The 26,882-nt window shown below is 39.7% G+C and overlaps 1 protein-coding gene across 6 annotated transcripts in view; it reads left to right on the top strand.

Moving 5' to 3' along the window:
- The window catches only part of Nfyc (nuclear transcription factor Y subunit gamma), a 75,024-nt gene that overhangs the window by 18,996 nt on the left and 29,146 nt on the right, over positions 1-26,882 (top strand). Inside the window, exons 1-2 of one of the 6 annotated variants that reach the window (XM_048351004.1) lie at positions 891-1,800; positions 23,154-23,266. In XM_048351004.1, the coding sequence (XP_048206961.1) occupies positions 1,632-1,800; positions 23,154-23,266 (282 nt within the window). In that variant the 5' untranslated portion in view covers positions 891-1,631. Of the gene's footprint in view, positions 1-890; positions 1,926-11,085; positions 11,107-23,153; positions 23,267-26,882 lie in introns of those variants that run through there. The other 5 variants (XM_048351002.1, XM_048351005.1, XM_048351001.1 and 2 more) reach the window with 5 other exon arrangements.

Consider the following 26,882-nt stretch of genomic DNA (forward strand, 5'->3'; position numbering starts at 1 on the left):
TGCTTTTCAGAGGTCATCCCTGCAGTCTGCTCCCCTTGAGATAAGGTCTCACTTTGTAGCGCAGACAGGCCCAGAACTCTAGACCCTCTGTCCAGTTTCCTTAGAGTTGGGATTACTGGTCTGCACCCCCGTTGCTTACATCTTGAAAGTGTATTAGAAAAAGTGTATCTTCTATGACATCAACACTCTACATGCAGTATGGTGGTACTTACTTGTAACCTCATCACTAGGGAGACTTACACAGGAATATCTTAAGAGTTCAAGGACAGCCTAGACTGTGTATAGAAGAATATCTCAAAACAACCTCTGTAACTTAACCTCTGTCTCAAAACCCCCATGTAACAGTAAAAGCTAATCAGCAACATTATGTGACTGCCCTCAATGAGTTAGTCAAACTATATAATGTGCTATGGTCCAAACAGCCTTGTGCGTGCTAGGTAAGTGCTTGGCCACCAAGTTATAATGTGCATTTAAGTGTATTCCCTCATGTCACCTTTTTTTTCCCCCCTGCCATTCCTGGTGCTTTATCTCAGAGCCTGAGCACTGTCCCTGGCTTCCTTTTGCTCAAGGCTAGCACTCTACCATTTGAGCCACAGTGCCACTTATGGCCTTTTCTATTTATGTGGTACTGAATAATTGATCCCAGGGCTTCATGCATGCTAGGCAAGCATTCTACCACTACGCCACATTCCCAGCCCACCTTTTTTTTTTTTTCCTGTCCATTTTTCTCCATTATCATTACAGTTTGCTCTTGTGTTATTGGTTAACTTTTTTGGTCATGAGGCTTGAACTCAGTTTCTGGGCAGTGTCCCTAAGTTCTTTTGCTCAAGGATAGTGCTCTCCCACATTGAGCCACAGCTCCAATTTCAGTTTTTGAGTGGTTAATTGGAGATAAGAGTCTCATGGATTTCCCTGCCAAGGCTGGCTTTGAACTGCCATCCTCATATATCAGCCTCCAGAGTAGCTAGGATTACAGTTGTAAGCCACAAGCACCCGGGTTGGTTAACTTTTTTGAAATGCTACTGTCTCTGCTACAGCTTCATACATTACCCCCATATTTTCTTGTTTGTTAGTTTGTGTTTTAAAACAAAGCAAAGTGCCTTGCCTTGAATATAGACCCCCCCCTCCAAAAAAAAAGCCCTACAGGAAAGCAGTGATAGTAACTTTTCAACCTTGTGCACATTTACTCCTGTAGTTTACTCCCATACCGTAGTAGTATCTTATAGACATCTTTGGTGGCCAATGAAAAGCAGTTAAATTATCTTAAAAAATTTAAAGGGAACTCTGACAGCCAATAAAAAATATTTGGGTGGAAACTATAACAGCCTTTCATTTGATTTTAAGAACAATTCTAAATTTGTAGTACCCGGTTCTGGAATCACACGAGGCTCATTGAATTTGCTAAGTGTATTTGCTGGGCATTTCCAATCCTTAAATTCTCTCTGGTTTGAAGTGTAGAATCTGACCCCTGTTCTGCTTCTCAAGGTAACTTTAAAACAGGAAGTGTACAAAGGAGGTAACTGATGACGTGAACAGCCAATCATGGCTTTGTGTTCTTAGCTGATAAAGCAGTTCAGCCAATGGGACTGTGCTGGAGGCAAGGTTTGGTGTCAAATAGCAGGCTAGATTGAATGCCTTTGACTGTTAAAGTGGAAGGAGGCTGCCGGGCTTCATTGGAGCCTCAGAGTTTTTCACTGAGGCAGGGGTCAGCTGAAAGACAAAGAAAAATGGCGAATAGTTTGCTGGGGGGTGGGAGGACAGCTGTTCGGGTTTTCACTGGAGTGGACATTCCAGACTCAGGTTTCTGCATCTCCTGCTGTCTTTTGTTTCCTCCGTCCTTTGGTGGGGGGAGGGATAGGAGTGACTTAAATTCTCCCTGTCCGAGGAGATATAAATAACTACATGTAAAATTAATGCAGTTCCCGGTAAGTTTAATTCTTTGTTTTGTGTTGCAATGGTAGAAACTGTTTAGTTTCAGAGAGTGTGGACAAGTTGCACTGTTTGAGAAAATGGCCACTTTACATTCCATGCATACCTTTTCGTGCACCTAGAATACCTTGCTCTGTTTAGATTTTGCATGTCCTTTTATCTGGGATTTCTTTTCCTTGCTGAACATCGGCAAGATCTGATACATGGAGGGCAAATAATTTTTCAGGGTGTACAGAAGCGAAGCACTTTCTCTTTGCATTGGGTAAACTTAACTGTTTTCCAAATAATTTTCCTTTGTTCAAGTGCACTGAAGCTTTCCTACAGAATAAGCTTAGTTGTTCTAGGAGTTTTTTTTATTTTCATGCTATTTGTTGACATCTATGTTTTCAGAGATAGAAGCCACACAGTTGCTATTTGAAATTTGTCTAAAAATATGATTTGCAACTGGTGCAGGTTCTAGTGGTAAAGGCCCGCATACTAATGTGAAATTCTCCTATAACTTTCTTGATCTACCTGTCTCATTCAGAATTCTAGTAAGTATTAATTAACTTTAGGACAGTTTTTGTTTTAAAATGCACATTTTAGTTTAGAATGCTAATTAGTAACACACTTAGTTATATTGACAGTGACAAGAGCAAATCTGTTTCTACAATTTCAAACATTGTGTCAGGTGTTGATTTGGTTCTTTTAAAAGGATATGAGCAAAATGTTTTTCATTTTCAGTATGAAATATTAAAATACTAATTTACATCCAGTCTATAGAAAGTTGAGAGTATAGGTACCTTATCTTTTGCCCTTAATAACCCCCCACCTCCCCAGGGGTTTGTAGCTAATGTAGGTTGCTAATCAGTAACTAGTCAGTTTTTCCTAATAGTGAAATTGTCTATCCCATGGACTGAGATCTGTAGTAGGCTTGGTTTAAAAAAACAATTCTTTGTTTTGTTGTGTTTTTTTTTTTTTTTTTGCAAACACAGAATGAAGGTCATTAGAACATTTCTGCAGCAGACTGTAGAGCAGCAAGGCAGCAGCATTCAGCCTCTGGATAGGGAAAAGGAGCAGGCCCTGTTAGAGGAGAACTTTGGAGGGTGTTGATTTGCTTTCCCTTGCTTCCTCTTGAGTAAAAAGATTTACTTGGAAGGATCCATAGGAGCTTAGATTTTGGGCTCTTTGAGTTGGAGTGGTGTAGCAGCCAAAGTTCCTGGGTGCAGGCCTCTGTCGTTGCTCAGAAAAGTGACCTTGAAAAGCTGCTGAGGAGTTGAAAGATTGAAGGACAAAGTTTATTTATACAGATTTGAAATGAAAGACTATGTTTAAGATGAAAAGAAACTGTACTTCTGCTGTTCAAGTCCAGTGTTTACTAGGAATTGGTTACAGATTCATCTTAGGAGTTTTTAAGCTGTAAGACAATAGGGCTGCATTCATTCTCTCTCCCACTCTTCTTTCCTCCCTCTCCTCAGCAGAAAAATTTAAATCCTTCTGGTATGATAGTTGAGTGGACTGCCCATCAGATTCAGAATTCCTAGCACAGTACCTTATCTTTATGATCTTGAGGGATCTTAGTGAAGAATGGTATTTTAGAAGTTCAAAGTAGTTATGTTTGTGAAACTCCATTTGGGAAACTAGAATGCTTATGCTAAGACAATGTTCATTCTGGCAGTTTAAGTATGACAAAAAAGGAGTATGTGTTAGGCATTACAACAAGGGACCATTTATTTAAATTTATTTTATAGACTGTTGAGTTGTATATTATTTATGTTCTCAATTTTTATATGTAGTAAAAAAAATTGTAGACTCTATGTGACCCTACTGGCTCTAGAAGGCGGCCTTGGAATAGAGGAGGTAAAAGTATAGGGCCCAGATAAAACTCTTCATAAATGTGAGACTATGGATTTAGCTGCATAGAAAGACATCTAGTCAACTCTTTATCTTTTAGGGGTCATTGACTGTTAAGGCATCTGCCCACTACCTGGAAAAATGCACATAGGTGTCCTATACAAAGTCTCATGATTCTTCTCTTTGTTGAAAATCATTTATATGATCCTGTCACTAACACTTTAGACAGGTAAATATTTTCCAGGGAAATAATACAAACTTTATTTTAAGAAAGAATAAAGAAATGCCTTCTAGAACAAATTGTAATTTAGACTGGAGGATGGCTATGTGGGTGTTGAGAGGAGGCTTAGATGTAGAGTGAGAGTTAGTAACAGTATTTTGAGTCAGCACAGTACAAGCCATTTAAAGTCAAGAGTTCTGTGTTCAAGTTTCACTCAGCTCTGTTGCCCAGCATTCTGAGCGTGGGCAAGTCAGCCATTTAGTGTCAGCCTCCTCATATGTAAAAATGGGACCTAAAAATAGTATCTTCTTATTTTGTGGTGAATCTTAATTTATGTTAATGTATGTCAATGTGCTTTTGCACTTTATGAATTACTGTATAAAATATTAGTTACTGATCCAAACTAATTGAGGGATTTAATGGAGGTGTGGCATCAAAGAAAAAATATTCATGTTTAATATATTGACAGAGGGGTTTGTTTAAACCAGCCACACATGGCTTTACCTGCCTATTCCTATCTGTTAACAGGGTCCTATCTATATAATGTGTATGTTGAGACTATTATTATCCTTCAAGATTCCTTTTTTATATGTTTATGTGCCAGTATGGTGACTTAAGCTCGGGGCCTCACAATGGTTAATTGGAGGTAGTCAATCTCCCAGATTTTTCAAACTTCTCTCCTCAGGTCTCAACCTCCTGAATAGCTAGGATTATAGACTTATAGGTATGAGTCATTGATACCTAAGTCCATCAATTTAACTTCCTTCCCTCCTCCCCTGTCCTCCTCTCCCTTTCCCTACTCTTTCCCTTTCCCTTTCCCTTTCCCTTTTCCTTTCCCTTTCCCTTTCCCCTTCCCCTTTCTTTTCTTTCCCTCCCTCCCTCCCTCCCTCCATCCCTCCTCTCCTCTCCCTCCTTTCCTCCCCCTCTCTTTTCCTTCTGCATGCATGCTAGTGTGCATGTGTGTGTTTGTGTGTGTCTTAGGGCTTGAGCACTGTTCCTGAGTTGTTTTGCTTAATGGCTAGTACTCTGCCACTTGAGCCACAGCTCCACTTCCAGCTTTTTGGTGGTTAATTGGAGATAAGAGTGTCATAGATTTTCCTCCCTGGACTGGCTTTGAACCGTCATCCTCAGATCTCAGCCTCCTGACTAGCTAGGATTGCAGAGCTACCCGTGCCAACTTACATCAAAATTCTTACAAGAACTATTTTAATCCCTTTATTCAAATTTCAGAGCCTCCAAATTAGATGAAGTCAGAATGCTTAGATTTAGGAAAGTTTCAGAATAAAGACTGGGAGCCTGTTCTGATTGAATACTGAGATTTGCATTGTATATAATGCAGGTAAGTTGTAAGGTTGCTGATTTTTATCTGGTAGAGGTGAGGGTGGGGGTGGGGAGGAGGTATTAGGGCACCAACTATTTACTGGAGCTGTTTTTAGTTTGCTTTGTGGTTACATCTTTCTATCAGTGTTCAGTCACAGCTAGGAGTAGTGGCAAGTAACTAAATGTTGGAATGAAGACTTTTTTTTAAAGGCTATCAAACTACTAAGCAGTAGCATGAATTTTGCACAGTTGATGTTGTAAGATGAATCTTTAACATAAACAGTGGAAAGCATGGAGAGTTCTTTTCCATGACATTTCTTTCACACCCATTTTATTTGTCTACTGTTACTTATTTTTAGTACTTCTTTGCTGCCCCTGCCCCTCAATATTTTGTTATTCTGTCCTATAAGTCACTTCTTTGGCATGGTCAGTCTGTATTGATGTTCTTTTTTTTTTTTTTCCTTGCCATTTCTGGGGCTTGGGATTCAAGGCCTGAGCACTGTCCCTGGCTTCTTTTTGCTCAAGGCTAGCACTCTACCACCTTACCACCTGATCTACAGCGCCACTTCCAGCCTTTTCTATATATGTGGTGCTGAGGATTTGAACCCATGGCTTCACACATGCTAGGCAAGCACTCTACCCTAAGCCACATTTCCAGCCCCTGCATTCATGTTCTATGTATTCTCATATTCAGACAGGAGCTTTTGCAAAGTTAATGTTAACCCCCCAAATGAAAGGCCAGTTCCAGGGATGTATATGTCTGGGAAGGGTTTCAGTAACCTAAAAAGCGTTCTTTATAATCCCGTCTTTTTTTTTCTTTCTTTCTTTCTTCTCAGTGCTTGAGGTAGAACCCAAATCCAGGTCTTCTAACAAGCACTCTACCACTAAGCTATACTCCTAGCCCCTAAAAAGCATTCTTTTTTTTTTTTTTACTGGTACTTTTCAGTAAAATAGAAAACTATTAAAATCTTAAATGAGAAAAAAACAAAACACAAATACATTATGTAGGAAGGAAAATGAGGAAATAACACAAAGATAACTCCTAAAACTATGCAAATAAATGTGAAAACATAAGATAATACAAGACATTGTCTAATTGTCAAGACCATTTTTAGCAATCTTGGGGTTTGAACTTAGGGCTTCAAACCCTAAAAAGCATTCTTGAAGTGAATCATGGTCATCTTCAGTTATTTTTGTTAATTCCTATCTCCAATAACATTCATCCAGACTTTGAATACTGTCCTAATCAGGCTAATGTGAAACATTTAGGCAAGTGGTCTACCACTGAACCAGATCCTTAAACATTTGGAATAATTTAGGGATCTAGTCAAGTTCCTTTCTTATAAAACAAATGGAGGACCAGAGAGATCTGGTGTTCTTGTGAAGGCCTTTCAGCTTTTTAGTGACTGGCCAGTGCAAGATGAGAGATTCAGCTCCCACTGAATTCATTGTACATTTCTTTTATTCTTTTAAGTTGGTTTTACTTTGTATCTTTGATGTTTATCTTTCTTTTAGTGCATCTGTACAGATTTGCTATTTGGACACTGAGGAAGGGAGAGAAAATAGGCCATGGAAGAGGATCAGAAGTCTACATGTGGAATCTTGGTTAGAAATTTTGCTGTGACAGCAGACTTGGTGTCTCTTTTGGGATCTGAGGATCTCTTGCCTCAGCCAATTGCTTATTCAGAAACACGAGAATCAGCAAGGAAGTTAATAGTGCCCACCTGGCTGAGGTGTCCCAGAGAGCTGGGTTACTTTTATGCATTACAAAGTAAATGATTGTATACAAACAGCACCTGCATGCCAGCTAGTACTTTTTTAATTTATTCCAGTTATTTATATAACTTGTATAATATGTAAGTTCTGAAGTATACTGTGGCTGGAAATTCTATAGACACAATTGGATAGAATATACTTAATTTATGCTGGGTACCAGTGGCTCACACCTGTAATCTTAGCTACTCAGGAGGCTGAGATCGGAGGATTGATGTTCAAAGCCAGCCTGCGTAGGAAAGTCCTTGTGAGACTCTTACTTCCAATTAACTACTTAGCAGCCAGAAGAAGCACTGTGGCTCAAGTGGTAGAGCCCTAGCCTTGAGCACAAAGAGGGTCAGGAACAGCACCCAGGCCCTGAGTTTAGGTTCCATAACCGACAAAAAAGAAGAGAAAATACTTCATTTCTATATCGTGCAGAGTTTAGTTTCCTTTTAAGTCTATTCTTTCTGCAGCCTCAGTATTGGGCTCAGTTCTTCAGGACTTGGTCAGTTCTATTTGTATTATTACCTTTATCTTCATATCACTTCTTTGGTATCCCAAAGACATTCAATAATTTATCAAAGTTTTTTCTCTACTTAGAATATTACAGATTGAATTGCAGTTTAGTACCCTAAAGTGAAAAAAATTCTAGTGTAAAATAAGGACTAAAAAATGTCTTGTAAATGTTTAAAGTAGCATTGTGACCTTGTGAAGAAAGAAGACTAAAATATCCACAGGCAACTTGAGGTGTTGATTTACTTAGAGATCCTTTTTTCCTTGGACTTGGAAGTACTATTGTTTTAACCCTTGTCTATAGTTTCCATTATGTAGAACACCAAGACTTGCTTGACTGGGAATATTCAAATAAAGCTAGGTTTTCACGTATTTACCTAAGCTGTGTAGTCCTTTACCTTTGAGGAAATTGTAAAGTTGTATGCTGTATAGTTGTTTCACCAGTTTATGACCCACTGCATGTCTTTCTTGTGAAGACTTTAAAAAACTACCAAACAAGGTCATGGTTCAAAGTATAGCTTGAGCTAGTATGCTTCATATAAGTGGGCCATTCTACTTGGAGCATAAGGAGATGGGTTAAGAACAGAAAGGAATGGTAAAAGAAGGAAATTTAGAGAGATTGTAATAAGATGTTAGAAGTCTTTGCCTGACAGACTTAACAAGTATGAATAGTTTCTCAGCATTGGTGATCATTGAAGATTTAGTATAGTTGATTGAGATAGCTTTATTAGAGCTGTGCTTTTATAAAATTTGTTAAATGAATATGAGGTGTGTGTGTGAGTGTGTGTGTGTGTGTGTGTGTGTGTGTGTGTGCATGCACATGCTCTCGCTCTCATGGGGCTTGAATTCAAGGCCTGGTGCCTCTTGGTTGGCTTTTTTTGCCAGTGTTGGTGTGGTTGGGCCACACCTTTAGAGGAGCCAGGTACTGGGAGCTCATGCCTGTAATCCTGGTTACTCAGGAGGCTGAGGTCTGAGGAACACAATTCCAAGCCAGTCCAGGCACAAAAATTCAAGAAACTCTCAAGTCCAATTAATCAGCAAAAATCTGGAAGTGGAGTTCTAGCTCAAGTGGTAAAAGTGCCAGCTGTGAATAGGAAAAGCTAAGCAAGAGTGCAAGGCCTTGGATTCAAGCCTCAGTACACACACACACACACGAATAAAATTAAATGAATATGAGTAGAAGGCACTAGAAATTGAACAGGATAGCCCCTTGGAAGATTGTGTGGAAGATTAAAGTAGTAGTGTAAAGGACTTGGAGCTGTATCTGATACACAGTAATCATTAAATGGATATTAGTAATTATCACCATCATTATCATTTTTATTATTGCAGGAAGGTGATGAGGAGCTAAAGAAAGATTATGGCAGTATGAAGATAAGCCAAGAGATGTACGCTGTTATTAAAGAATTTAGCAGTTGATTAGAACTGAGGAATAGAAGAGGGAAGTCTAGGAGATTCTAAGCTTGTGTGACTGACAGAAACAGAAAATTACGGAGGAGCAGACTGAAGAAAGAAGATAAATTTGAGTTTGTCCATAGTATTTTCTAGTTAATTTCCAGTTGGAGATGTACAACAGACATCATCAGGACTGAAGTTTTGGGAAAATGTCAAAACTGTCAGTGCATATGTAGAATTTAAACTCACTGAGATGATAGCTGAACTTAGGAGCTAGATGGGAAAGAGTCAAGAGAGAAAAGGGTCAGAAAAGCTTAGTTGCCAATAAAAGTTTAACACTACAGTTGAGAAATCCAGAGACAAGGATGGTAGAGTCCTCTACATACATGTTGTCTAAGCTTTTTTCTTTCTAACTGCACATCCTTGTTATCTGTTCAGCTCACATGTGGAAAAAGTACTCTCAAATGTTACTTTGTGTGTGTGTGTACACGTGCATGCACACACACTGCACACGCAGTCCTGGTCCTGGGGCTTGAATTTAGGACCCTTGGTACTGCCCCTGAGATTTTTTTCTCAAGGCTGGTGCTCTACCACTTGTGCTACAACTCCACTTCTGGGTTTTTGGTGGTTAACTGGAAATAAGACTCTCATGAATTTTCCTGCTTTGGGGCTGGCTGTGAACCACAATCCTCAGATCTCAGCCTCCTGAGTATTATACGATTATAGGAGTGAGCCTCTAGCACCCAACCCTACTTGTTCATTTCTCAATGTTTTAATAAAACTAGATAATATCTATAATTCCCCTATCAAGGAATATACAACAAAGTAAAAATATTGTTAGCTCACATTTTCCTCAGAATACTCTGAGAAATGTGTGTATGATACATAGTCTTCAGTAAGGGCATCAATATCAGGTTAAATATACATAGGCTTAATGATGTTATTGTTTTCTCTGTGTGCTTTAACATGTAAAAAATTAGAAATAGTGCCCTAGAATCTGATAGATATCACTTGCTTTGAAGTTGTATTGGTATTTCCTTGAGGTCTGTGTGCATGTGTGCAAACAGGTGCACAAAACAGTTACCTTTTCTGTCCAGTGCAAAGATTAGATTTGAGTTGCACTGAACATTATATAGTTGATGTTCCTTTTGTAAAGTCTCAAATGGCAGTAACCTATACTAGGCTTGTGGCTTAGTGGTAGAGTGCTTGCCCAGCATACATGAAGCTCTGGGTTTGATTCCTCAGTACCACATAAACAGAAAAAGCCCAATGTGATGCTGTGGCTCAAGTGTCTAAGTAGAGTGCTAACTTTGAGCAAAAGAAGCTCAAGGACAGTGCCTAAGCCCTGAGTTCATGACTCAGGACTGGCAAAATAAAAAACAATGGCAGCAACCTTCACAAATCCAATAAAAAGTAGGTATGTAGGAATTTGGCAGTATTTACTAATTTATAGTATAGTAATTTATAGTCACATGATCCTGGTAACAGTAATGAGTAATATACACAGTTTCCAGGAATAAGATTAGCCATGTCCTTTAGTATAAGACACCTGTGTTTAGTTTCTAGACTCTGTATGTTGTAATTATCCTTAATCAAAAGTAAAGTAGGGCTGGGGATATGGCCTAGTGGCAAGAGAGCTTGTCTCATATACATGAGGCCCTGGGTTCGATTCCCCAGCACCACATATACAGAAAACGGCCAGAAGAGGCGCTGTGGCTCAAGTGGCAGAGTGCTACAGCCTTGAGCAAAAAGAAGCCAGGGACAGTGCTCAGGCCCTGAGTCCAAGGCCCACTGCCCCCCCCCCCCCAAAAAAAAAAGTAAAGGTAGGGCTGGGAATAGGGCCTAGAGGTAAAGTGCTCGCTTCACATACGTGACCACGTATATAGAAAAGGCCAGAAGTGGTGCTGTGGCTCAAGTGGCAGAGTGCTAGCTTTGAGCAAAGAAGAAGCCAGGGACAGTGCTCAGGGCCTGAGTTCAAGCCCCAGGACTGGCAAAATAAATAAAGGCAATTAAGAAACTGTTTACTAGAGAAATAGTGGCAAATTTCTAACCATTTTACTTGGTTATTTATGTCCTGAACTTCATCATTTTTTTTTCTTTTCTGGTAATTAACAGGCCCAGTGCATATGTGGCGACTATAGGTAAGCTATGTAACTGTGTGCAATATTTATATGATGCACAGTACTTTACAGCTAATCAAGTGATTTTTATTGTCATTCTCATATTTGTATTCACTTAACGTAGGTAGGACAGAAGGTTATCATCCCTGTTTTGATGATAGATGAGTGAAAGGAGGCAGAGCCTAGGGAAACAAGCCCTTTGCTCTGCATAGCAGCTTACTAATGCATGTTAAAAAAAAAAAAAAAAAGCCTGTAGCTTTGTCTGTTTTGTGGAACTGATTCCTTCTACCCGCTTCCCTTTTTCTGAGCTTACTCCTTTCACATTAAACTGGGTACTGGCTACTCATGCTAGCCTACTACTCCTAGCTACTCAGGAAGCTGAGACCTGAGGATTGTGGTTTGAAGCCAGCCCTGGCAGGAAAGTCCATGGTCTTACCTCCAATAAACTACCAAAAAGCCAGAAGTAGAACCATGGCTCAAGTAGTAGAGCACTAGCCTTAAGCAAAAAGACCCTCAAGGATAGTGTATAAGCCCTGAGTTCAAGCCCTATGACTGACACACCAAACAAAAAAGGCATACGTTTAAAAAAAAAAAAGAATGAAATAAAAATAAAAATCTCCCCATAGTTCTCATAGCCTTATATATATGAACACTTAACAGGTTGACTATATAAGGGACAAAAAATGGTGACCATAGCCACTTTTCAGAACATTAGATACCAATAGATACTACAGAGCATTACCAATGCTTTAGGAATTGTTCATCAAATCTTAAATTCACTTCAGTCAAGTGAATAGTTAAATGACTTCCAAAACTGATAGACTGGAAGAATTGCTTTAAGAATTTTGTAATATTCCTTGGCTATGCACATGCATGCTTTGTGGTATGTATTGGAAAGCTCCCAAATTTGTATTCTTTTTTTCTTTTTGCCAGTCCTGGCCTTGGACTCAGGGCTGGAGCACTGTCCCTGGGTTCTTTTTGCTCAAGGCTAGCACTCTGCCACCTGAGCCACAGCGCCACTTCTGGCTTTTTCTACATATATGATGCTGGGGAATCGAACCCAGGGCTTCACGTACACAAGGCAAGTACTCTTGCCACTAGGCCATATTCCCAGCCCCCCAAATTTGTATTCTTTAACTACAGAGATTATTTTTTAGATGAGTCATGGTATTCTTAAATAATCAGAGCTCCTAGCTGTGGTTTATAATCCTTCCTTTACCTCTAGTGAGGTAGTTAAAACAAAGGAAATTTGATTACTTAGAATGTTGGCTACATAATTAAGATAACATTTTCACCATGTTCATGATGTAGCAAGAGTTGTAATTTTGGAATACTGCATGGAGCCTAGTCTGATAGGTCCTGTAAGTGGGCAGCTAATCAAACATCTCCAGCAAGGGGATGGGGGCTAAAGCTGTTCTGAGCTCTTAACAAGCTCACCAGATCCCCAGCATTTCCATCATCATTATAGTGGGTAATCCCGTGGTCTAGTTATACTCCTTGGAGGAAACCACAGTTTACCAGGCTTGGAACTTTTCATATTTCTTGTTCAAGTTTTCCATCCTGAAATGTGTAAGAATTTGGCATCTTTGCATTGTGGGGTTCCCTGTTTCCAGGAGAATTAGCAGGAAAACTAAAGGTAAAAGGTTTGGTGGATTTATGTTCTAAGCTGAGGCAACCCATAGGTTCTTAAATTTTTGGTCTTCTGCTGAATTACCAGTTCTAAAGAAGGAGAGAGTATTTGTCTTTTCTTTCTTTTTTTTTTTTTTTTTTTTTGGTTCTGGGGATCGAACCCAGGATGTTGCACTTGCTAGGCAAGCGCTTTGCCACTGAGCTACATTCCAGCCCCCAGGAGAGAGTATTTGGTGAAAGATCATTAAAGTAAGAATCAGGAGACCTAGGTTCAAATTCCAGCTCTGGCATATACTATCTTGTGGCTGTGGTGGAGTCCTCCAGTCTTTCTAGATAAGGTGTCTACCATTTGGGAAAGTTTGTACCTCTGCTCACTGTTTCATGTGTTTATAGTGAGAATAAAATGAGATAACATGAAGCTGCTTTAAAAAGTGTAAAAAGTACATATAAATCTTAGGAATCAGTGTTGTTCTGCGTGGAAGTGGGAAATTTCAGGTTCAGTTGGCTTAGTGGACTTGTCATTTATTTCCCTGTGTACTACACCCACAGAGGGAAGAAATAACAGTATGTTTGAGCAGATTCTGTATTCTAAAACGTTCCTATTGACATTTTGTTTGTTTTGGTTTTTTGCCAGTTCTGGGGCTTGAACTCAGAGCGTGAGCACTGTCCCTGGCTTCTTTTTGCTCAAGGCTAGCACTCTACCACTTGAACCACAGCACCACTTCTGGCTTTTTCTATATATGTGGTGCTAAGGAATCGAACCCAGGGCTTCATGTATACGAGGCAAGCACTTTACCGCTAGGCCATATTCCTAGCCCCACTACTGACATTTTGTATAACATTTTCCAGCTTTTTAATTGATCTTCTGCCTTCCCATGGTTTCTAAAGTAGAACAGGGTTCTCCATCACTTCCTTTTCTGTTTTCTTTTTTTGGTGGCACTAGGGAGTTGGACTCAGCCTTATGCTTTCTAGGCAGGTACTCTGCCACTTGAGCCATAACCCCGTCCCTTTTTTGCTTTAGTTATTTTTTGAAGTAGGATCTTATGTTTACTGGCCTCCTGTTTACACCTCCTGAGTAGCTGGGATTATATTACATCTGGGATGATAGGCGTGTACCACACACACAGAGCTCTTTGCAGTGGTGGTGGTGGGTCTCACTGACTTCCGTGGACTAGCTTTGAGCCTCCTCACAAGTAGCTGAAATTATTGTCTAAGCTATTGTATCCAGACTCCACCATAACTTTTTGCTTTTTCATTGGATCATTGCACAAAAAATTGCTTTACAGTTGAATATAAATACTGAAGAAGGGATGTCTCATGTATAAGTTTCAAGAGAGACCAAAGATAATTGAAATCTTAAAATAGTTCTTGAGCTTGTTTGGGGCTATTCAGTAGATGTGTACTGAACCCCACTCTCTGCTAGGCATATTTGCCTTGAGGATATGCTAGCAACAAAAATGGTAACATAAGAACTGGGGAGGAAATAGGAGTGAGGAAATTTTAGGCTTAAGAAATAATGTGTCAGGTTGGGTGCTGGAGGCTTATGCCTGTAATCCTAGCTACTCAGGAAGCTGAGATGTGAGGATTGTGTGGTTCAGAGCCAGCCTGGGCAGGAAAGTCCGTGAGACTCATCTCCAATTAACCACCAGAAAACTAGAATTGGCTCTGTGGCTTAAGTGGTAGAGCACTAGCCTTGAGCTGAAGAGCTCAGGGGCAGCACCCAGGCCCAGAGTTCAAGCCGCACAACTGACCAAAACAAGAAAAAAAAGGCAGCATCAAAATAATAACTAGCCTGGTACCAGTGGCTGAAGCTTGTAATCCTGGCTCAAGAGGCTGATATCTGAGGGTGGAGTTTTGGATCCACCCTGGGCAAAATGGTACAAGAGACACTATCTCCAATTAACCAGCAACCAGGTGTGGCTCGTGTGATAGAATACTAGATTTGAGCAAAATGTTGGGAATGCAAAGCCCTGAGTTCAAGCCACAGTGCTGGTACAAAACCAAACAATACCATATAATTCTAAAAACACTACTTACAGAACATTTTTTTGTGTGCCAAGAATGTTTTTTTGTGGAGGAAAAAAATTATTGACACTAGGGAATGTGTATATTTAATTTCTTACAAAGGCAGGCTTCTTGCTAAAAATGCTGTCCTAAAATACCCTTAAATGTTGGTTATAATCCATGAGATAGTCTCAAAAATGAATACTTTCCAAAATGTTTCCTTTATCCAGGGTCTTAAGAGATTGAACCAGCTAGAGCTATATCCAGAGCTGAATACAAAATCTTTGTTTTGAGCAATGGGGCCAAGTAAGACAGGGTAGGGTAGAAAGCTTGCCTTGGGCTCTAGATTTTGATTATTTCCTCAAGACAAAAGAGCCATATACTCCCACTTCATAGAAGACCTGAGATGTTAAAAGGGACATGATCTAAGTAAGAATTTACGTGTTTTTGAGTCAGAGTCTAAAGGGAAAACTTGTGTAGCCTGATCATTAATGTTCCCAAGGGATTTAAATTTGAAGCATTCCTAGACAGTGTCAGCTTTAGTGCTTTGCTTATTTGTAACTAGAACATTTGTTCTAACTTTAAGACAAATTAGGTTTAAATGGATTTTAAACTTATCTCATATTTATAAAAGGCAAAAGACAGGAAAAATCTTTTCTTTATTTTCAGTATGTGTTTTTATATATCTGCAGCTGGACTTTTTTTTTTTTTTTTTTGGTTGGTTGTAGGGCTTGAACACTGGGCCTGGGCACTCTCCCTGAGCTCTTCAGCTCAAGGTTAGCTCTCTACCACTTTGAGCCACAATACCACTCAGCTGGACTTTCTTTTAAACTGTACTTTTGTGGTCTTTTCTCTTTTTCGGTACTGGGGATTGAACCCAGAATGTTACTAGGCAAGCACTTTGCCACTGAGCTTCATCCCAGCCCTGAAGCTGGGCTTTTAATTAAAAGGAAACATTTTAAAAACAAAATTAGTTTCTTTTTTTAAAAAATGTATTGTTACTATAAAAGTGATGTACAGAGTGGTTACAGTTACATAAGTCATGTAAAGAGTTTCTTTTAGGAAAATGTCACTCTTCCCTTGTATAATTCATTTTCAACATAGTATCCAGTGAGTGCCATTGCTGCATTAGTTCACCTGCAATAGTACTTTAAAGAAAATTGTTGGTTCTTAGGTTTGGTACTGCCCCTGGGACTGTTCTGGCTATGAATTGGGACTTAAGATAGGTCTTGTATGGCTCTAAGCAGTGATAGTGATGTACCATCTGGCACTGAGCTGAGAAGCTCAGTGTTTTTTGAGGCTTTCCAACTACATTTTTCTATTCGTTTGTTGTAAATGATGACTAGTGACCCTAGTAAGTAATTTGCCCAAGATTACAACAACTTAGTTAGCTAGAGTATAAGAACCCCCTAGGGTCAATATGTTTTCTTTACCTTGTACTTTACTGCCCTCCACTGTTCACAACTGAGTATTCGTAGATGCTGTTGACCAGTGTAGAGTCATGGCAAGGGAAAGGATAAAAAAAGAAAAAAATGGGCAGAGCATGGAAAGAGAGATAGGGAATGTAGGCACTGTGATTTATGCCTATAGTTCCAACACTAGCAGGCTGAGGTGGGAGCATCGTGAGCCCATTGAGTTCAAAACCACCCCTAGGCATAAGATGACTTACCTCCAAGGAAGGAGGAGGAGAAAATGAGAATGAATGTCATGAGAGAGATGCTTATGTGATAGGAGGTAATGCTTCTGCCATCTCCTCTTCTATGTTTGCTACAGAGATTATGGGAACAAGATAAAAACGACCATTTGGAGACCAAGGAATCGAGTCAGTGACCCAAGCTGAGAACACACATCTCTCTGAACAGTTTGAATGTATAGTACCAAAAATGAGAATGAACGAGCTATATTGAGTAACATAATTTTAGAGCTTTTGCATTTATTTTTGTGCCAGTCCTGGAGCTTGAACTCACGGCCTGGGCACTGTCCCTGAGCTTCTTTTGCTCAAGGCTAGCACTCTACCACTTGAGCCACACTGCCACTTCTGGCTTTTTCTGTGTATGTGGTACTGAGGCATTGAACCCAGGGCTTCTTGCATGCTAGGCAAGTACTCTGCCATGAAGCCACATTCCCAGCCCTTGCATTCTTATTCTACTACTTATTGATTTATGACTGGAAGCAAGTAACTTCAAAGTACCCAATCCTCAAGCCTTATGTATTAAATCAGGATAATATTGATGATATTTATAAAATTATCACTAAGCTCAGTAAAAACCAGAGTCTTTGCGGTAATGATAATATATATGACAAGTAGCTTGTAAAGCTCTTAAGTAGTCATCTCTGAAATATTCCTTAGAATTACACTTCTCCCTTCTAAACATTGAAACACAAATCCAGCCAGAAATTGGGCAGGAGAATATTTGTAAGTCTCAGAAGGGACTATGAAGCAAAATGGCTGTTTGTTCTAGGACACGACTTAACCCGAGCCACAACTCAGTTTCTTCTAGCTTACATCAGAATTCTCTTTCAGTCTCAGGACCTGAAAAACAAGTTATTCTCCATTCTTCCTGAAAAATTTTACTTACTGTCATTTGGCTGGAGGGTCATTCTTGTGGGGCAGAGAAGCCAGCCCAACTCACTATCTTATGTATTTGCCAGTCCTGGAGCTTGAATTCAGTGCCTGGGCACTGTCCCTGAGGTTTTCTATTCAAAGCTAGCACTAGCCACAGCTCCACTTCATGCTTTTTGATGATTAATTGGACATAAGAGCCTCAGGGACTTTCCTGCTCTGGCTGGCTTTGAACTGTGATCCTTAGATCTTAGCCTTCTGGGTAGCTAGGATTATAGTTGCAAGCCCCTAGTTCCCAGCTCCCAACTTACTCTTAATGTAGGCAAACTTGACAACTTTTGGTGTTCACCTTCCCTTTCAGTAAATAAAACACCTAACAGTATTCTAAATAATATTTGATTCTTTTTCTCTGCAGAATAGGATAATATTTATGGCTTTGCAGGTTATATGGTTTGTGTTGTACTTCAGCAACATAAATAAGTGAGAGTTCCTATCTTCTAGGGAAATTTCATTCACAAAAACAGATGCAGAGCCTCATTTCTCTAGTGGGCTACAGTTTTGGGGCTCAAGTTTTAACATTCTTTTACTCTTTATAGCTTTTATATCATCTTGCAAAATGCTGGCAGTATTTTAATGCTGTCATAAATGCAAGATAGTTTATTCATGAAGGGATGAGAAAGAAAGCTGTAGTGAATAGATACCATGTTTTACTTCACAGAAACAAAATTTGAAATGTTCTGTCCATACCTTGCATTCTTTATGTTGATTGCTATGTCTTATTATTTCCTTTTATAATACAATGGTATATCCATTTCAGAGAGTATCTTGTAGTGATAGCAAACAGAATAATGTTTTTGAAGGAAAAGTGGCTTTGTTGCCGGTTTGAAAAGATATCCCTGTGAGCAGATCTTTAAGAAGAGTTTGTTGGCAGTTCTAACCCCTCATCTTTTGTAAAGCCTGGCTATTCCTTAGATTTTATTTTATTCATTTATTCATTCATTCATTTTTTTTTTTTTTGGCCAGTCTTGGGGCTTGAACTCAGGGCCTGGACACTGTCCCTGTGCTTCTTTTTTGTTCAAGGCTAGCATTCTACCACTTGAGCCACAGTGCCACTTCTGGCTTGTTTTTGTTTGTTTGTTTATGTGGTACTGAGGAATCAACCCAGGGCTTCATGCATGCTAGGCAAGCACTCTACCACTAAGCCATATTCCCAGCCCTTCATAAGATTTATTTTTACATCATTTTACATCATTAGTTTCATGGAACAGAGACACAGCCTCAGATGTTGAATTTGATGTTAGAGTTGGGGAAAGTAAGACTACATTATTTATTTTGTAGTGTGATAGAGAGGACTATGTAATAGCTTGTCAGTGAGTGTGACTAGGTGGTCCCCAGCTGGATAAGGGTTTAGATTATAAGAATAATAGGATTTCTGACACTAAGCTTCACACTTTCTTTCTTAAGTAGAAGTCTTAGATGAGCTTAAAAAAAGACTATTGAACCTTTTCTTTCTAGTCATTTGCCATCTCTTGGATTCATTCATCATTACATCACCAAGCTTTTTCCATTGTCTATAGATACTATGAATGTGTTCTTATATAGCAAAATCAATTCAGTTTAGTTTATGAATTCGCTAAATAATAGGTGATAGTTAACTAAAATTGCTTCATATTTTTGACTTATGATAGTTTGTGTTTACAGTTAAGGTTTTCATTAATGTTAAATCATACCCCAGTAAGAAAATGTTGAAAATACTAGTTTTATTTTTCATAAAATGTGTTGCTTGAGATGTGGTCTAATAATAAAACTCTATGCAAAGAATGTATCTGCTTTAGTTTAGGGAAAGGTTTTTGAGTAAAAATACTCCCTTTTTCTAGGAGTTAGCAGCGACAAACTTTGGTTCTTCTAAGAAATGCTGCTAGTCATCTCCACAAAGATACTAGAAAACACATTCTACACTTTCTTCTTTTTCCTAGTGAGAAGGTCTGGTGTCCCAAATAGGGACAGTACCTAGTACCTTTGTCATTTGCAATCAATTTTTAAAAAGAAAGAGGTTTCTGGATAGAAAAAAGGCTTTTCAAAATTTAAAGTTCAGATGGAACTTCATTTGTGAACTAAACTTAATGTAAAGAACAGTTAGAACTATCTAAAGATGGAAAAGAATGCTTTATCACTAGGCCAGTTGCTCAGATTTAGAGAGGCAGGCAATCAAATATAAGTTGGATGCTCACTTAAGATAGAGTTGTGGAAGCTAGCCACCAGCGAGTGGTTCATACCTGTAATCCTAACTACTCAGAACCTGAGGGTCTCAGTAGGAAGCCATAGACAAACCCATGAGACTCTTAATCTCCAATTAGCCACAAAAAAGCTGGAACTCCACCACTTTGAGCCACAGTTCCACTTCAGTTTTCTGGTGGTTAATTGGAGATGAGTCAGTCTTACGGACTTTCCTGCCAGGGCTGGCTTTTTGGAGAGTGATCCTCAGATCTCAGTCTCCTGAGTAGCTAGGATTGCAACAGTGCCTGGCTTGAAAGATTTTTTTTTTTTTAAAGGGAAGGATTTATTTCCGAATTCATATTTGTTGAAGAACCATTGCAGAAATTGCCTCACTTTTCACCAGGAAGCACTCAAGCAATGACTGTGTTCTAGCCTTTACCTCTGTGGGACTATCCTTCCTGGGGAGATTACCCAAGAGGCCATTTCTTTTCTTTTTTGCCAGTCCTGAGGCTTGGACTCAGGGCCTGAGCACTGTCCCTGGCTTCTTTTTGCTCAAGGCTAGCACTCTGCCACTTGAGCCACAGCGCCACTTCTGGCCATTTTCTGTATATGTGGTGCTGGGGAATTGAACCCAGGGCTTCATGTATACGAGGCAAGCACTCTTGCCACTAGGCCATATTCTCAGCCCTTGAAAGATTTTTTTCCCTCCACTTAAAAAAGAGGAGTCTCAACCAGGCACTGGTAGTGCACACCTGTAATCCTAGCTACTCAGGAGGCTGAGATCTGAAGATACTGGTTCAAAGCCAGCCTAGGCAGGAAAGTCCATGAGACTCTTAGCTCCAATTAACTATCAGAAAACAGGAAGAGATGCTGTGCCTCAAACTGGTAGAGTGCTAGCCTTTAGCAAAAGAGCTCAGAGGTAGCACCCAGACCCAGAGTTCAAGCCCCACAACCAGCCTGCACCCCCCCCCCCAAGTCTTATTCTTCATTATCTTGTAGGAAACTAGTTTTCAAACTAGTAATAGAATTAAAAATCTCTAAATTGCCTTGATTTTTATGTCCTGAATACAACTATTATAGTGTATGTAGGCCATGTGCAAGTGGTGATAAGTAAAAATATCATTTGAGGGGATTTCACTAGGTTATTTGGGACTCAAGGATTTATGTAGTCTTTTCCAGCTGTGATTCAACACTTCCTCTTAACTCCTACTAGAAACTCCAAGATCATATTGCTTCCCAGATACTTAAGAGTTCCTGTTGATGTGTAGAACTGTTTATAGGCCTCAAGCACTAGAATTTGGCTCCAAACCTTTTCCCATTACATCATCACTAACCAATGTGATTACATCAGAGTGAAAATCTGCTTTAAAGATTGCACTCCCCCTTTCCTCCCATTTCTTTTGAAGAAAAAAAAAAGGCGGAGTGGGGGGGAACTGGAGACTATCTAAGACAATCCCAGTCAGAAAGTCAAGAGTGAATCAAACATTCTCAGTCTAAACGCATGTTTATGAGCCCTCATTCCACTACAGGTAGAGTGTGATCTGCCAGGCATGTATATATACACAGAGCCTAGAAAGTTACGTATTTATGCATTTGACATTTGGCTTTGGTACTTGCAGAGTTAGATCTAAATGACTTAGCTCTCTGCTAGCAGCCTGTCACTGGCATATTTAAACATTTTAAATAACTTCCCAGAATAGGAATTCTTAGATCACTTAAGTTTCTTATGCTTTGTATTTAACTAAACTGATTCTCACATTTTTTTGACAGGTAAACATTAAAGCCATCCGAGGGTTTTTTTGTTTTTATCTATTAACCTTCCCTCTGTAATTACAATCTTTTAAAGACATTACAGAATTACCTCCACAGTTATAGCTAATGTAGAGATCCGTTTTGGTTTTCTCTCCTCCATCACAAAGCTGTTGACCAAATGCAAGTTCTGATTCTCTTACTGCTTTAAGTTTACATCCCCATTGTTTTTTTTTTTTTAACTATCTTTAAAATGTCTTTTTTCCTCCTTTTGTATTAGTACTGGGCCTTGGACTCAGGGTTTTGTGCTCTTCCTTAGTTTTTTTTTTTTAAGCTCAAGGCTAGCACTGTACCACTTGAGCCATGCCTCCACTTCCAGCTTTTTGCTGGTTAGTTGGAGTTGGAGATAAGAGTCTTTCATATTTGTCTTCTAAGCTTTGATCCTCAGATCTCAGCCTCTGGACAAGCTAGGATTACAGGCATGAGTCACTAGTGCCCAGTCTGGCTTTAAAACTTCTAATTGTTGTCACTAGTGCCCAGTCTGGCTTTAAAACTTCTAATTGTTGGTGTGCTGTGTATGGGTTCAGGCTAGGAAATAATTGGAAAGTGTATAGTTTTGGCATAGATTCTTCAGTCGGTAGGGATCCTTAGTGTATCTGTTGCAAATGATGGAAATGAGTATGAGATCTTGTATAAATTGAAAAGGCTTTGGTGAGAATGACATTGAGAATATGTAGTAGCTGGGTGCTTGTGGCGACTACTATAATCCTAGTTCTTCAGAAGGTCGAGACCTGGAGGATCGAGGTTCACAGCTATCCTGGATAGAAAAGTCCAGAGGATTCCGTCTCCAGTTCACCAGCATGGTGCCAGTCTAGGAGGCATGGCTCAAATGATAGAGTGCTAACTATGAGCAAGCAAGCAAGAATGAGAGCATGAGGCCCTGAGTTCAAACCCTGGTACTGGCATGAAGGAAGGAAGAAAGAAAGAAAGAAAGAAGGGCGGGAGGGTTGGGAATATGGTCTACATGAAGCCCTGGGTTCAATTCCCCAGCACCACATATACAGAAAACAGCCACGAGTGGCACTGTGGCTCAAGTGGCAGAGTGCTAGCCTTGAACAAAAAGAAGCCAGGACAGTGCTCAGGCCCTGAGTCAAAGGCCCAGGACTGGCCAATAATAATAATAATAATAATAATAATAAGAAGAAGAAGAAGAAGAAGAAGAAGAAGAAGAAGGGCGGGAGGGAGGGAGGAAAGGAGGGAAAAACAGACAGACCTTTTCTATCTTCACAGGAAGTGAATTTATATTAGGACTTGAAAAAAAATCTTGATTTTGTAGTTGTGGTTTAAACTGGGCTAAAGGGAAAATTTCCCCTAAATAATTTGTGGTGATTTAAATATGCACCAAAAAGTTCTTGGGCACAATTATATATACCTTATCAGGCTAAGAAAACTGAACAAATTAGAGAAAATATCTACAAAGAAATCAACTAATTTAGGTGAAAGTGTGACTTTATTCTTTCACTCCCTCCATCTCCCTTCCTCTCTTTCCTTCTTCTCCCCCCTCTCCAACCTCCTCCCCCTCCCTGTGCAGCTTGAATTTAGGCCCTCATCCTTGCTAGGCAGGTGCTCTAATGCTGGACCCCCAGCCCCAGCTGTTTATGCTTCAGTTCGTTTTTTGAATAGAGCCTTGCACTTTTCCCACTCTGAATCTCTTATTTATGCCTCAATTTTAGGTGGGATGACAGGTGCACACCATCAGTTGCAGCTTTATTGGTTGAGATGGCATCTCAGGGTTGGTCTCAAACTCTCAATCTCTACCTCCTGAGTAGCTGAGATTATAGGCATGACATACCATGCCTGGCTATGATTTTATTCTAACATATTTCATGTCTTTGTGTGTTTTTAGTTGTCGAAATGTCCACAGAAGGAGGGTTTGGTGGCACTAGTAGCAGCGATGCCCAGCAAAGCCTTCAGTCCTTCTGGCCTCGAGTCATGGAAGAAATCCGGAACTTAACAGTGGTAAGGAAGAAGGAGAAGCTTCTAAAGACAGTGAACAAAAAGTAAAGACTTAAACCCTTTTTAGGCAGTACTGAGGATTGAATGCAGGACCTTGCACTTGCTAGTAGGCAAGTGCTGTACCACTTGAGCCACTATCTTAAGTCTTTTAATATTGATTAGTTTTTGAATAGGGTCTTGCTTTTATGCCTAGGTCACCCTGGGCTACTATCCTCCTGTTTATGCTTCCCTGTTGCTGGGATGACAGACACAGATTACCATGCCCTGCCACTGGTCAAATGAACTCTCTTGAACTTTTTTGCCTAGACTGTCCTTGAATTGAAATCCTCCTGATTGGTACATCTCAGAAAGCTAGGATTACAGGTTTGATCTGTCTTGCCTAGCCCAAGGCTAAACATTTTTAATTTCAAGCACATTTACAAAGGCATAGTATATGAGAAAATGAAAATAAAATTGACCTGAGGTAACACAAGAGTGTCCTTTATAGCTTAGTGGTTTTTTGTAGACATGTTAATAGTGGATACTTTAATTTGGAAATAGTTTAATTCAAGGCATATCTCTTTGGAAGTAGAAAAAAAGGAAGATTTTACCTTTCTGATCTGTTAGGCCTAACTTAGTGGCCCTACCGGCTTTCTGCAGCTTGGTGAAGACTGTTGGACAGTTTATTATGACCCACGCACCCTTTGCAGATGTTAATTTGTGTGTGTGTGCACGTGTGTGTGTGTGCATGCGTGCGCTCGCCTGTGCCTGTGCCATTCTTGGGACTTGAACTCAGGGCCTGGGCATTGTCCCTAAGCTTTTGTGCTCTAGGCTAGTGCTCTACCACTTTGCCATTTCCAGCTTTTCAGTAGTTAATTGGAGCTAAGAGTCTCACAGAATTTCCTGCCTGGGCTGGCTTTGAACCATGATCCTCAAACCTTAGCCTCCTAAGTAGCTAGGATCATAGGCTTGAGCCCCCGAGGCCTGGCTTTGCAGGTGCTAAAAAACCAAACCTGTTGTGGTGACAGCTGCTTGGAAAGTGGATGCAGGAGAATTGCAAGTTTAAGGTCATCCTGAGCTGCACAGCAAGACCCTGTCTGGAGGGATAAGGGGAGAGTAGAAGACAGGGAAGGAAGAGGAAGGAGAGAGACACACTTAGACCAGCAGTGTAATTGGCATTTTTTGATCAGATAATTCTCTCTTGTAAGGAGCTAACCTATCCCTTGTAGGATAGAATAGCAGCATCCCTAATCTCTACTCACTAGATACTAGTTGGATTCCTCCCCAATGTGACAAGTCAGTGTCTCCAGACATTGGTAAATGCCTCTTTGGACTAAAATCATCCACTGTTGAGAACCACTGACTTAGAAGAATCAAAGATAACTTGGCCTTGGAGAGCCTTTGTTTTTTTATTAATTACAGCCAGTCATTTAGTAAGTATTTATTAAGTACTTACTTGGGAACAGTGTTGAATCCTACGGCAGTGAAAGGCAGTTTTTTAGGAACACAATATGACATAGTGCTTGTTTCTCTCTAGTTGAGTTAGGGAAGGCTTTACTTAAATGCTTGTTTGTTGGGTCTTGAAATAAGAGTGAGCACTCACCAGACCTGCAGAGACTATCTTAGGCAGCAAGAAAAGCTTGTGTGTGAAGGCTTGGAAACCCAGAGGAAAGAGCCTTATGTTTAGAGGAACAGCACACTCAGAGGTTGGGTTAGGAGTACATTGTGGAATATGAGAGTGGTAAAAGGCGGAGAGGCAGATTAGAACTAGAATATTTTCAGAATACAATGTCATATCCTTGATGAAGAATGTTTTCATACAGAACAAGGAACTCCATGTGGTGAATATATCATTCCTGTCTTGGAGGTATTAGTATACTAATAGAGTAGACACTGGATTTCTTAGGCTGAATGACCTTTATCTCCTGATAAAGAAGATAGGTGTATTCATTTCACTCAACACATACTTAATTTTTATCTACTTTAACTGATCTGAATTCTGTGGATCCAGTAGTACACAAGACAGGCTAGATTATTATATGTCTGAAAAAATGTTCTCATGAGACAGACTATAAATAATATAACAAATGAAACAAACCCAATTTCTCACTGTGATAAATGCCCACTGACTTCTGGAGTAATTCATATTCAGAATGTACCCTGGTGGTATTTGTTTCTCTGAAGTGTTTTCAGCAGTTGAGCAGTGGCTTATATGAAAGAGTATTACTATGTCTCTTCAGCAGTCTCAAAGTGGTAGTTATCTCTGCTATATTCTGTACTATTTCAGATAGAAAAGAGAAGGGAAGGAACGATGGTATTATAAAGTAAAAGAAATGGAGTGTTTTGTTCTTTTATTGGGGGATAATCTAATGGCTAAGCTTACTGAGTTTAGGTGCTTGGGTTAGCCTGGTGTAAAACTGGTTTTAGATGCTGGTATACCTCTGAGATATGGTAAGACTAGGCCAGTGCAGTAAATCTGTGCTCCAGTTTTTGTGGATTATTATTATTATTATTATTATTATTATTATTATTATTATTATTATTATTGCCAGTCCTGGGGCATGGACTCAGGCCCAGAGCACTGTCCCTGGCTTCTTTATGCTCAATGCTAGCACTCTGCCACTTGAAACACAGCACCACTTCTGGCCTTTTCTATGTATGTGGTGCTGAGTAATCAAACCCAGGGCTTCATGTAAATGAGGCAAGCACTCTTGTCAGTAGGCCATATTCCCAGCCCCGTGTGTGTGTGTGTTTTTTGTTTGTTTGCTTGTTTGTCCATTGTGGGGCTTGAACTCTAGGCCTGGGCACTGCCTCTGAGCTCCTCAGCTCAAGGCTAGTGCTGTACCACTTGAGCCATAGTGCCACTTCCAGTTTTCTGGTGGTTAGTTGGAGATAAGAGTCTTATGGACTTTCCTGTCTGGGCTGGCTTTTGAACCACAATCCTCAGATCTCAGCCTCCTGAGCAGGATTTCAGGCATGAGCCACTGGTGCCTGGCTTTGTGCTCCAGTTTGAGCTCTGAAAAGTAAGTACAGGATTAGGCACATATCCAGAGAGTCTGGAGGTTTAAGGTCTCCACATACCTATTCTGTATTTTGTTGTTTTTTGATTTTTTTAAAACAACCTTACCCATTTTTAAAGTTCGGTTTTGTTAAGTATGCAGAACTGAAATTATACCCATTAAAACAACTTCCCTTTCTTTAGCCATTGGTAAGAACCAGAAAGCTTTTTGTTTCTATGAATTTGACAACTTTAGATACTTCATGTAAGTGTGGAATCATAGTCTTTTTCTGACTGGATTATTTTACCTAATGTCTCCAGGGTTCATTTGAGTTGTAAATATGTCAATATTTTTCTTTTAAGGCTGAATGCTATCTCATTGTATGTATTCACTATTTTGTTTATTTTTTTCATCTGTCAGTAGACACTTGGGTTGCTTCAACCTATTTCCTTTTATGAATAGCTGTTATAAACATGGATATGAAAACATTTCTTTGAAATCATGGGCTTTGACTTTTTTTAACCTGTTCTGTTTAGTTTTCAAGTTTGCTTGCCAACACAGAAGATTGAGATGCTAATGAAAATTTAGTACCCTAGATATCCAGTCTATTTGTGATTTAAAGAAGATTGGTTGATTCGGGT

The sequence above is a fragment of the Perognathus longimembris genome, chromosome 7 (genome assembly GCF_023159225.1).
Source record: "Perognathus longimembris pacificus isolate PPM17 chromosome 7, ASM2315922v1, whole genome shotgun sequence".
Lineage (NCBI taxonomy): Eukaryota > Metazoa > Chordata > Mammalia > Rodentia > Heteromyidae > Perognathus > Perognathus longimembris.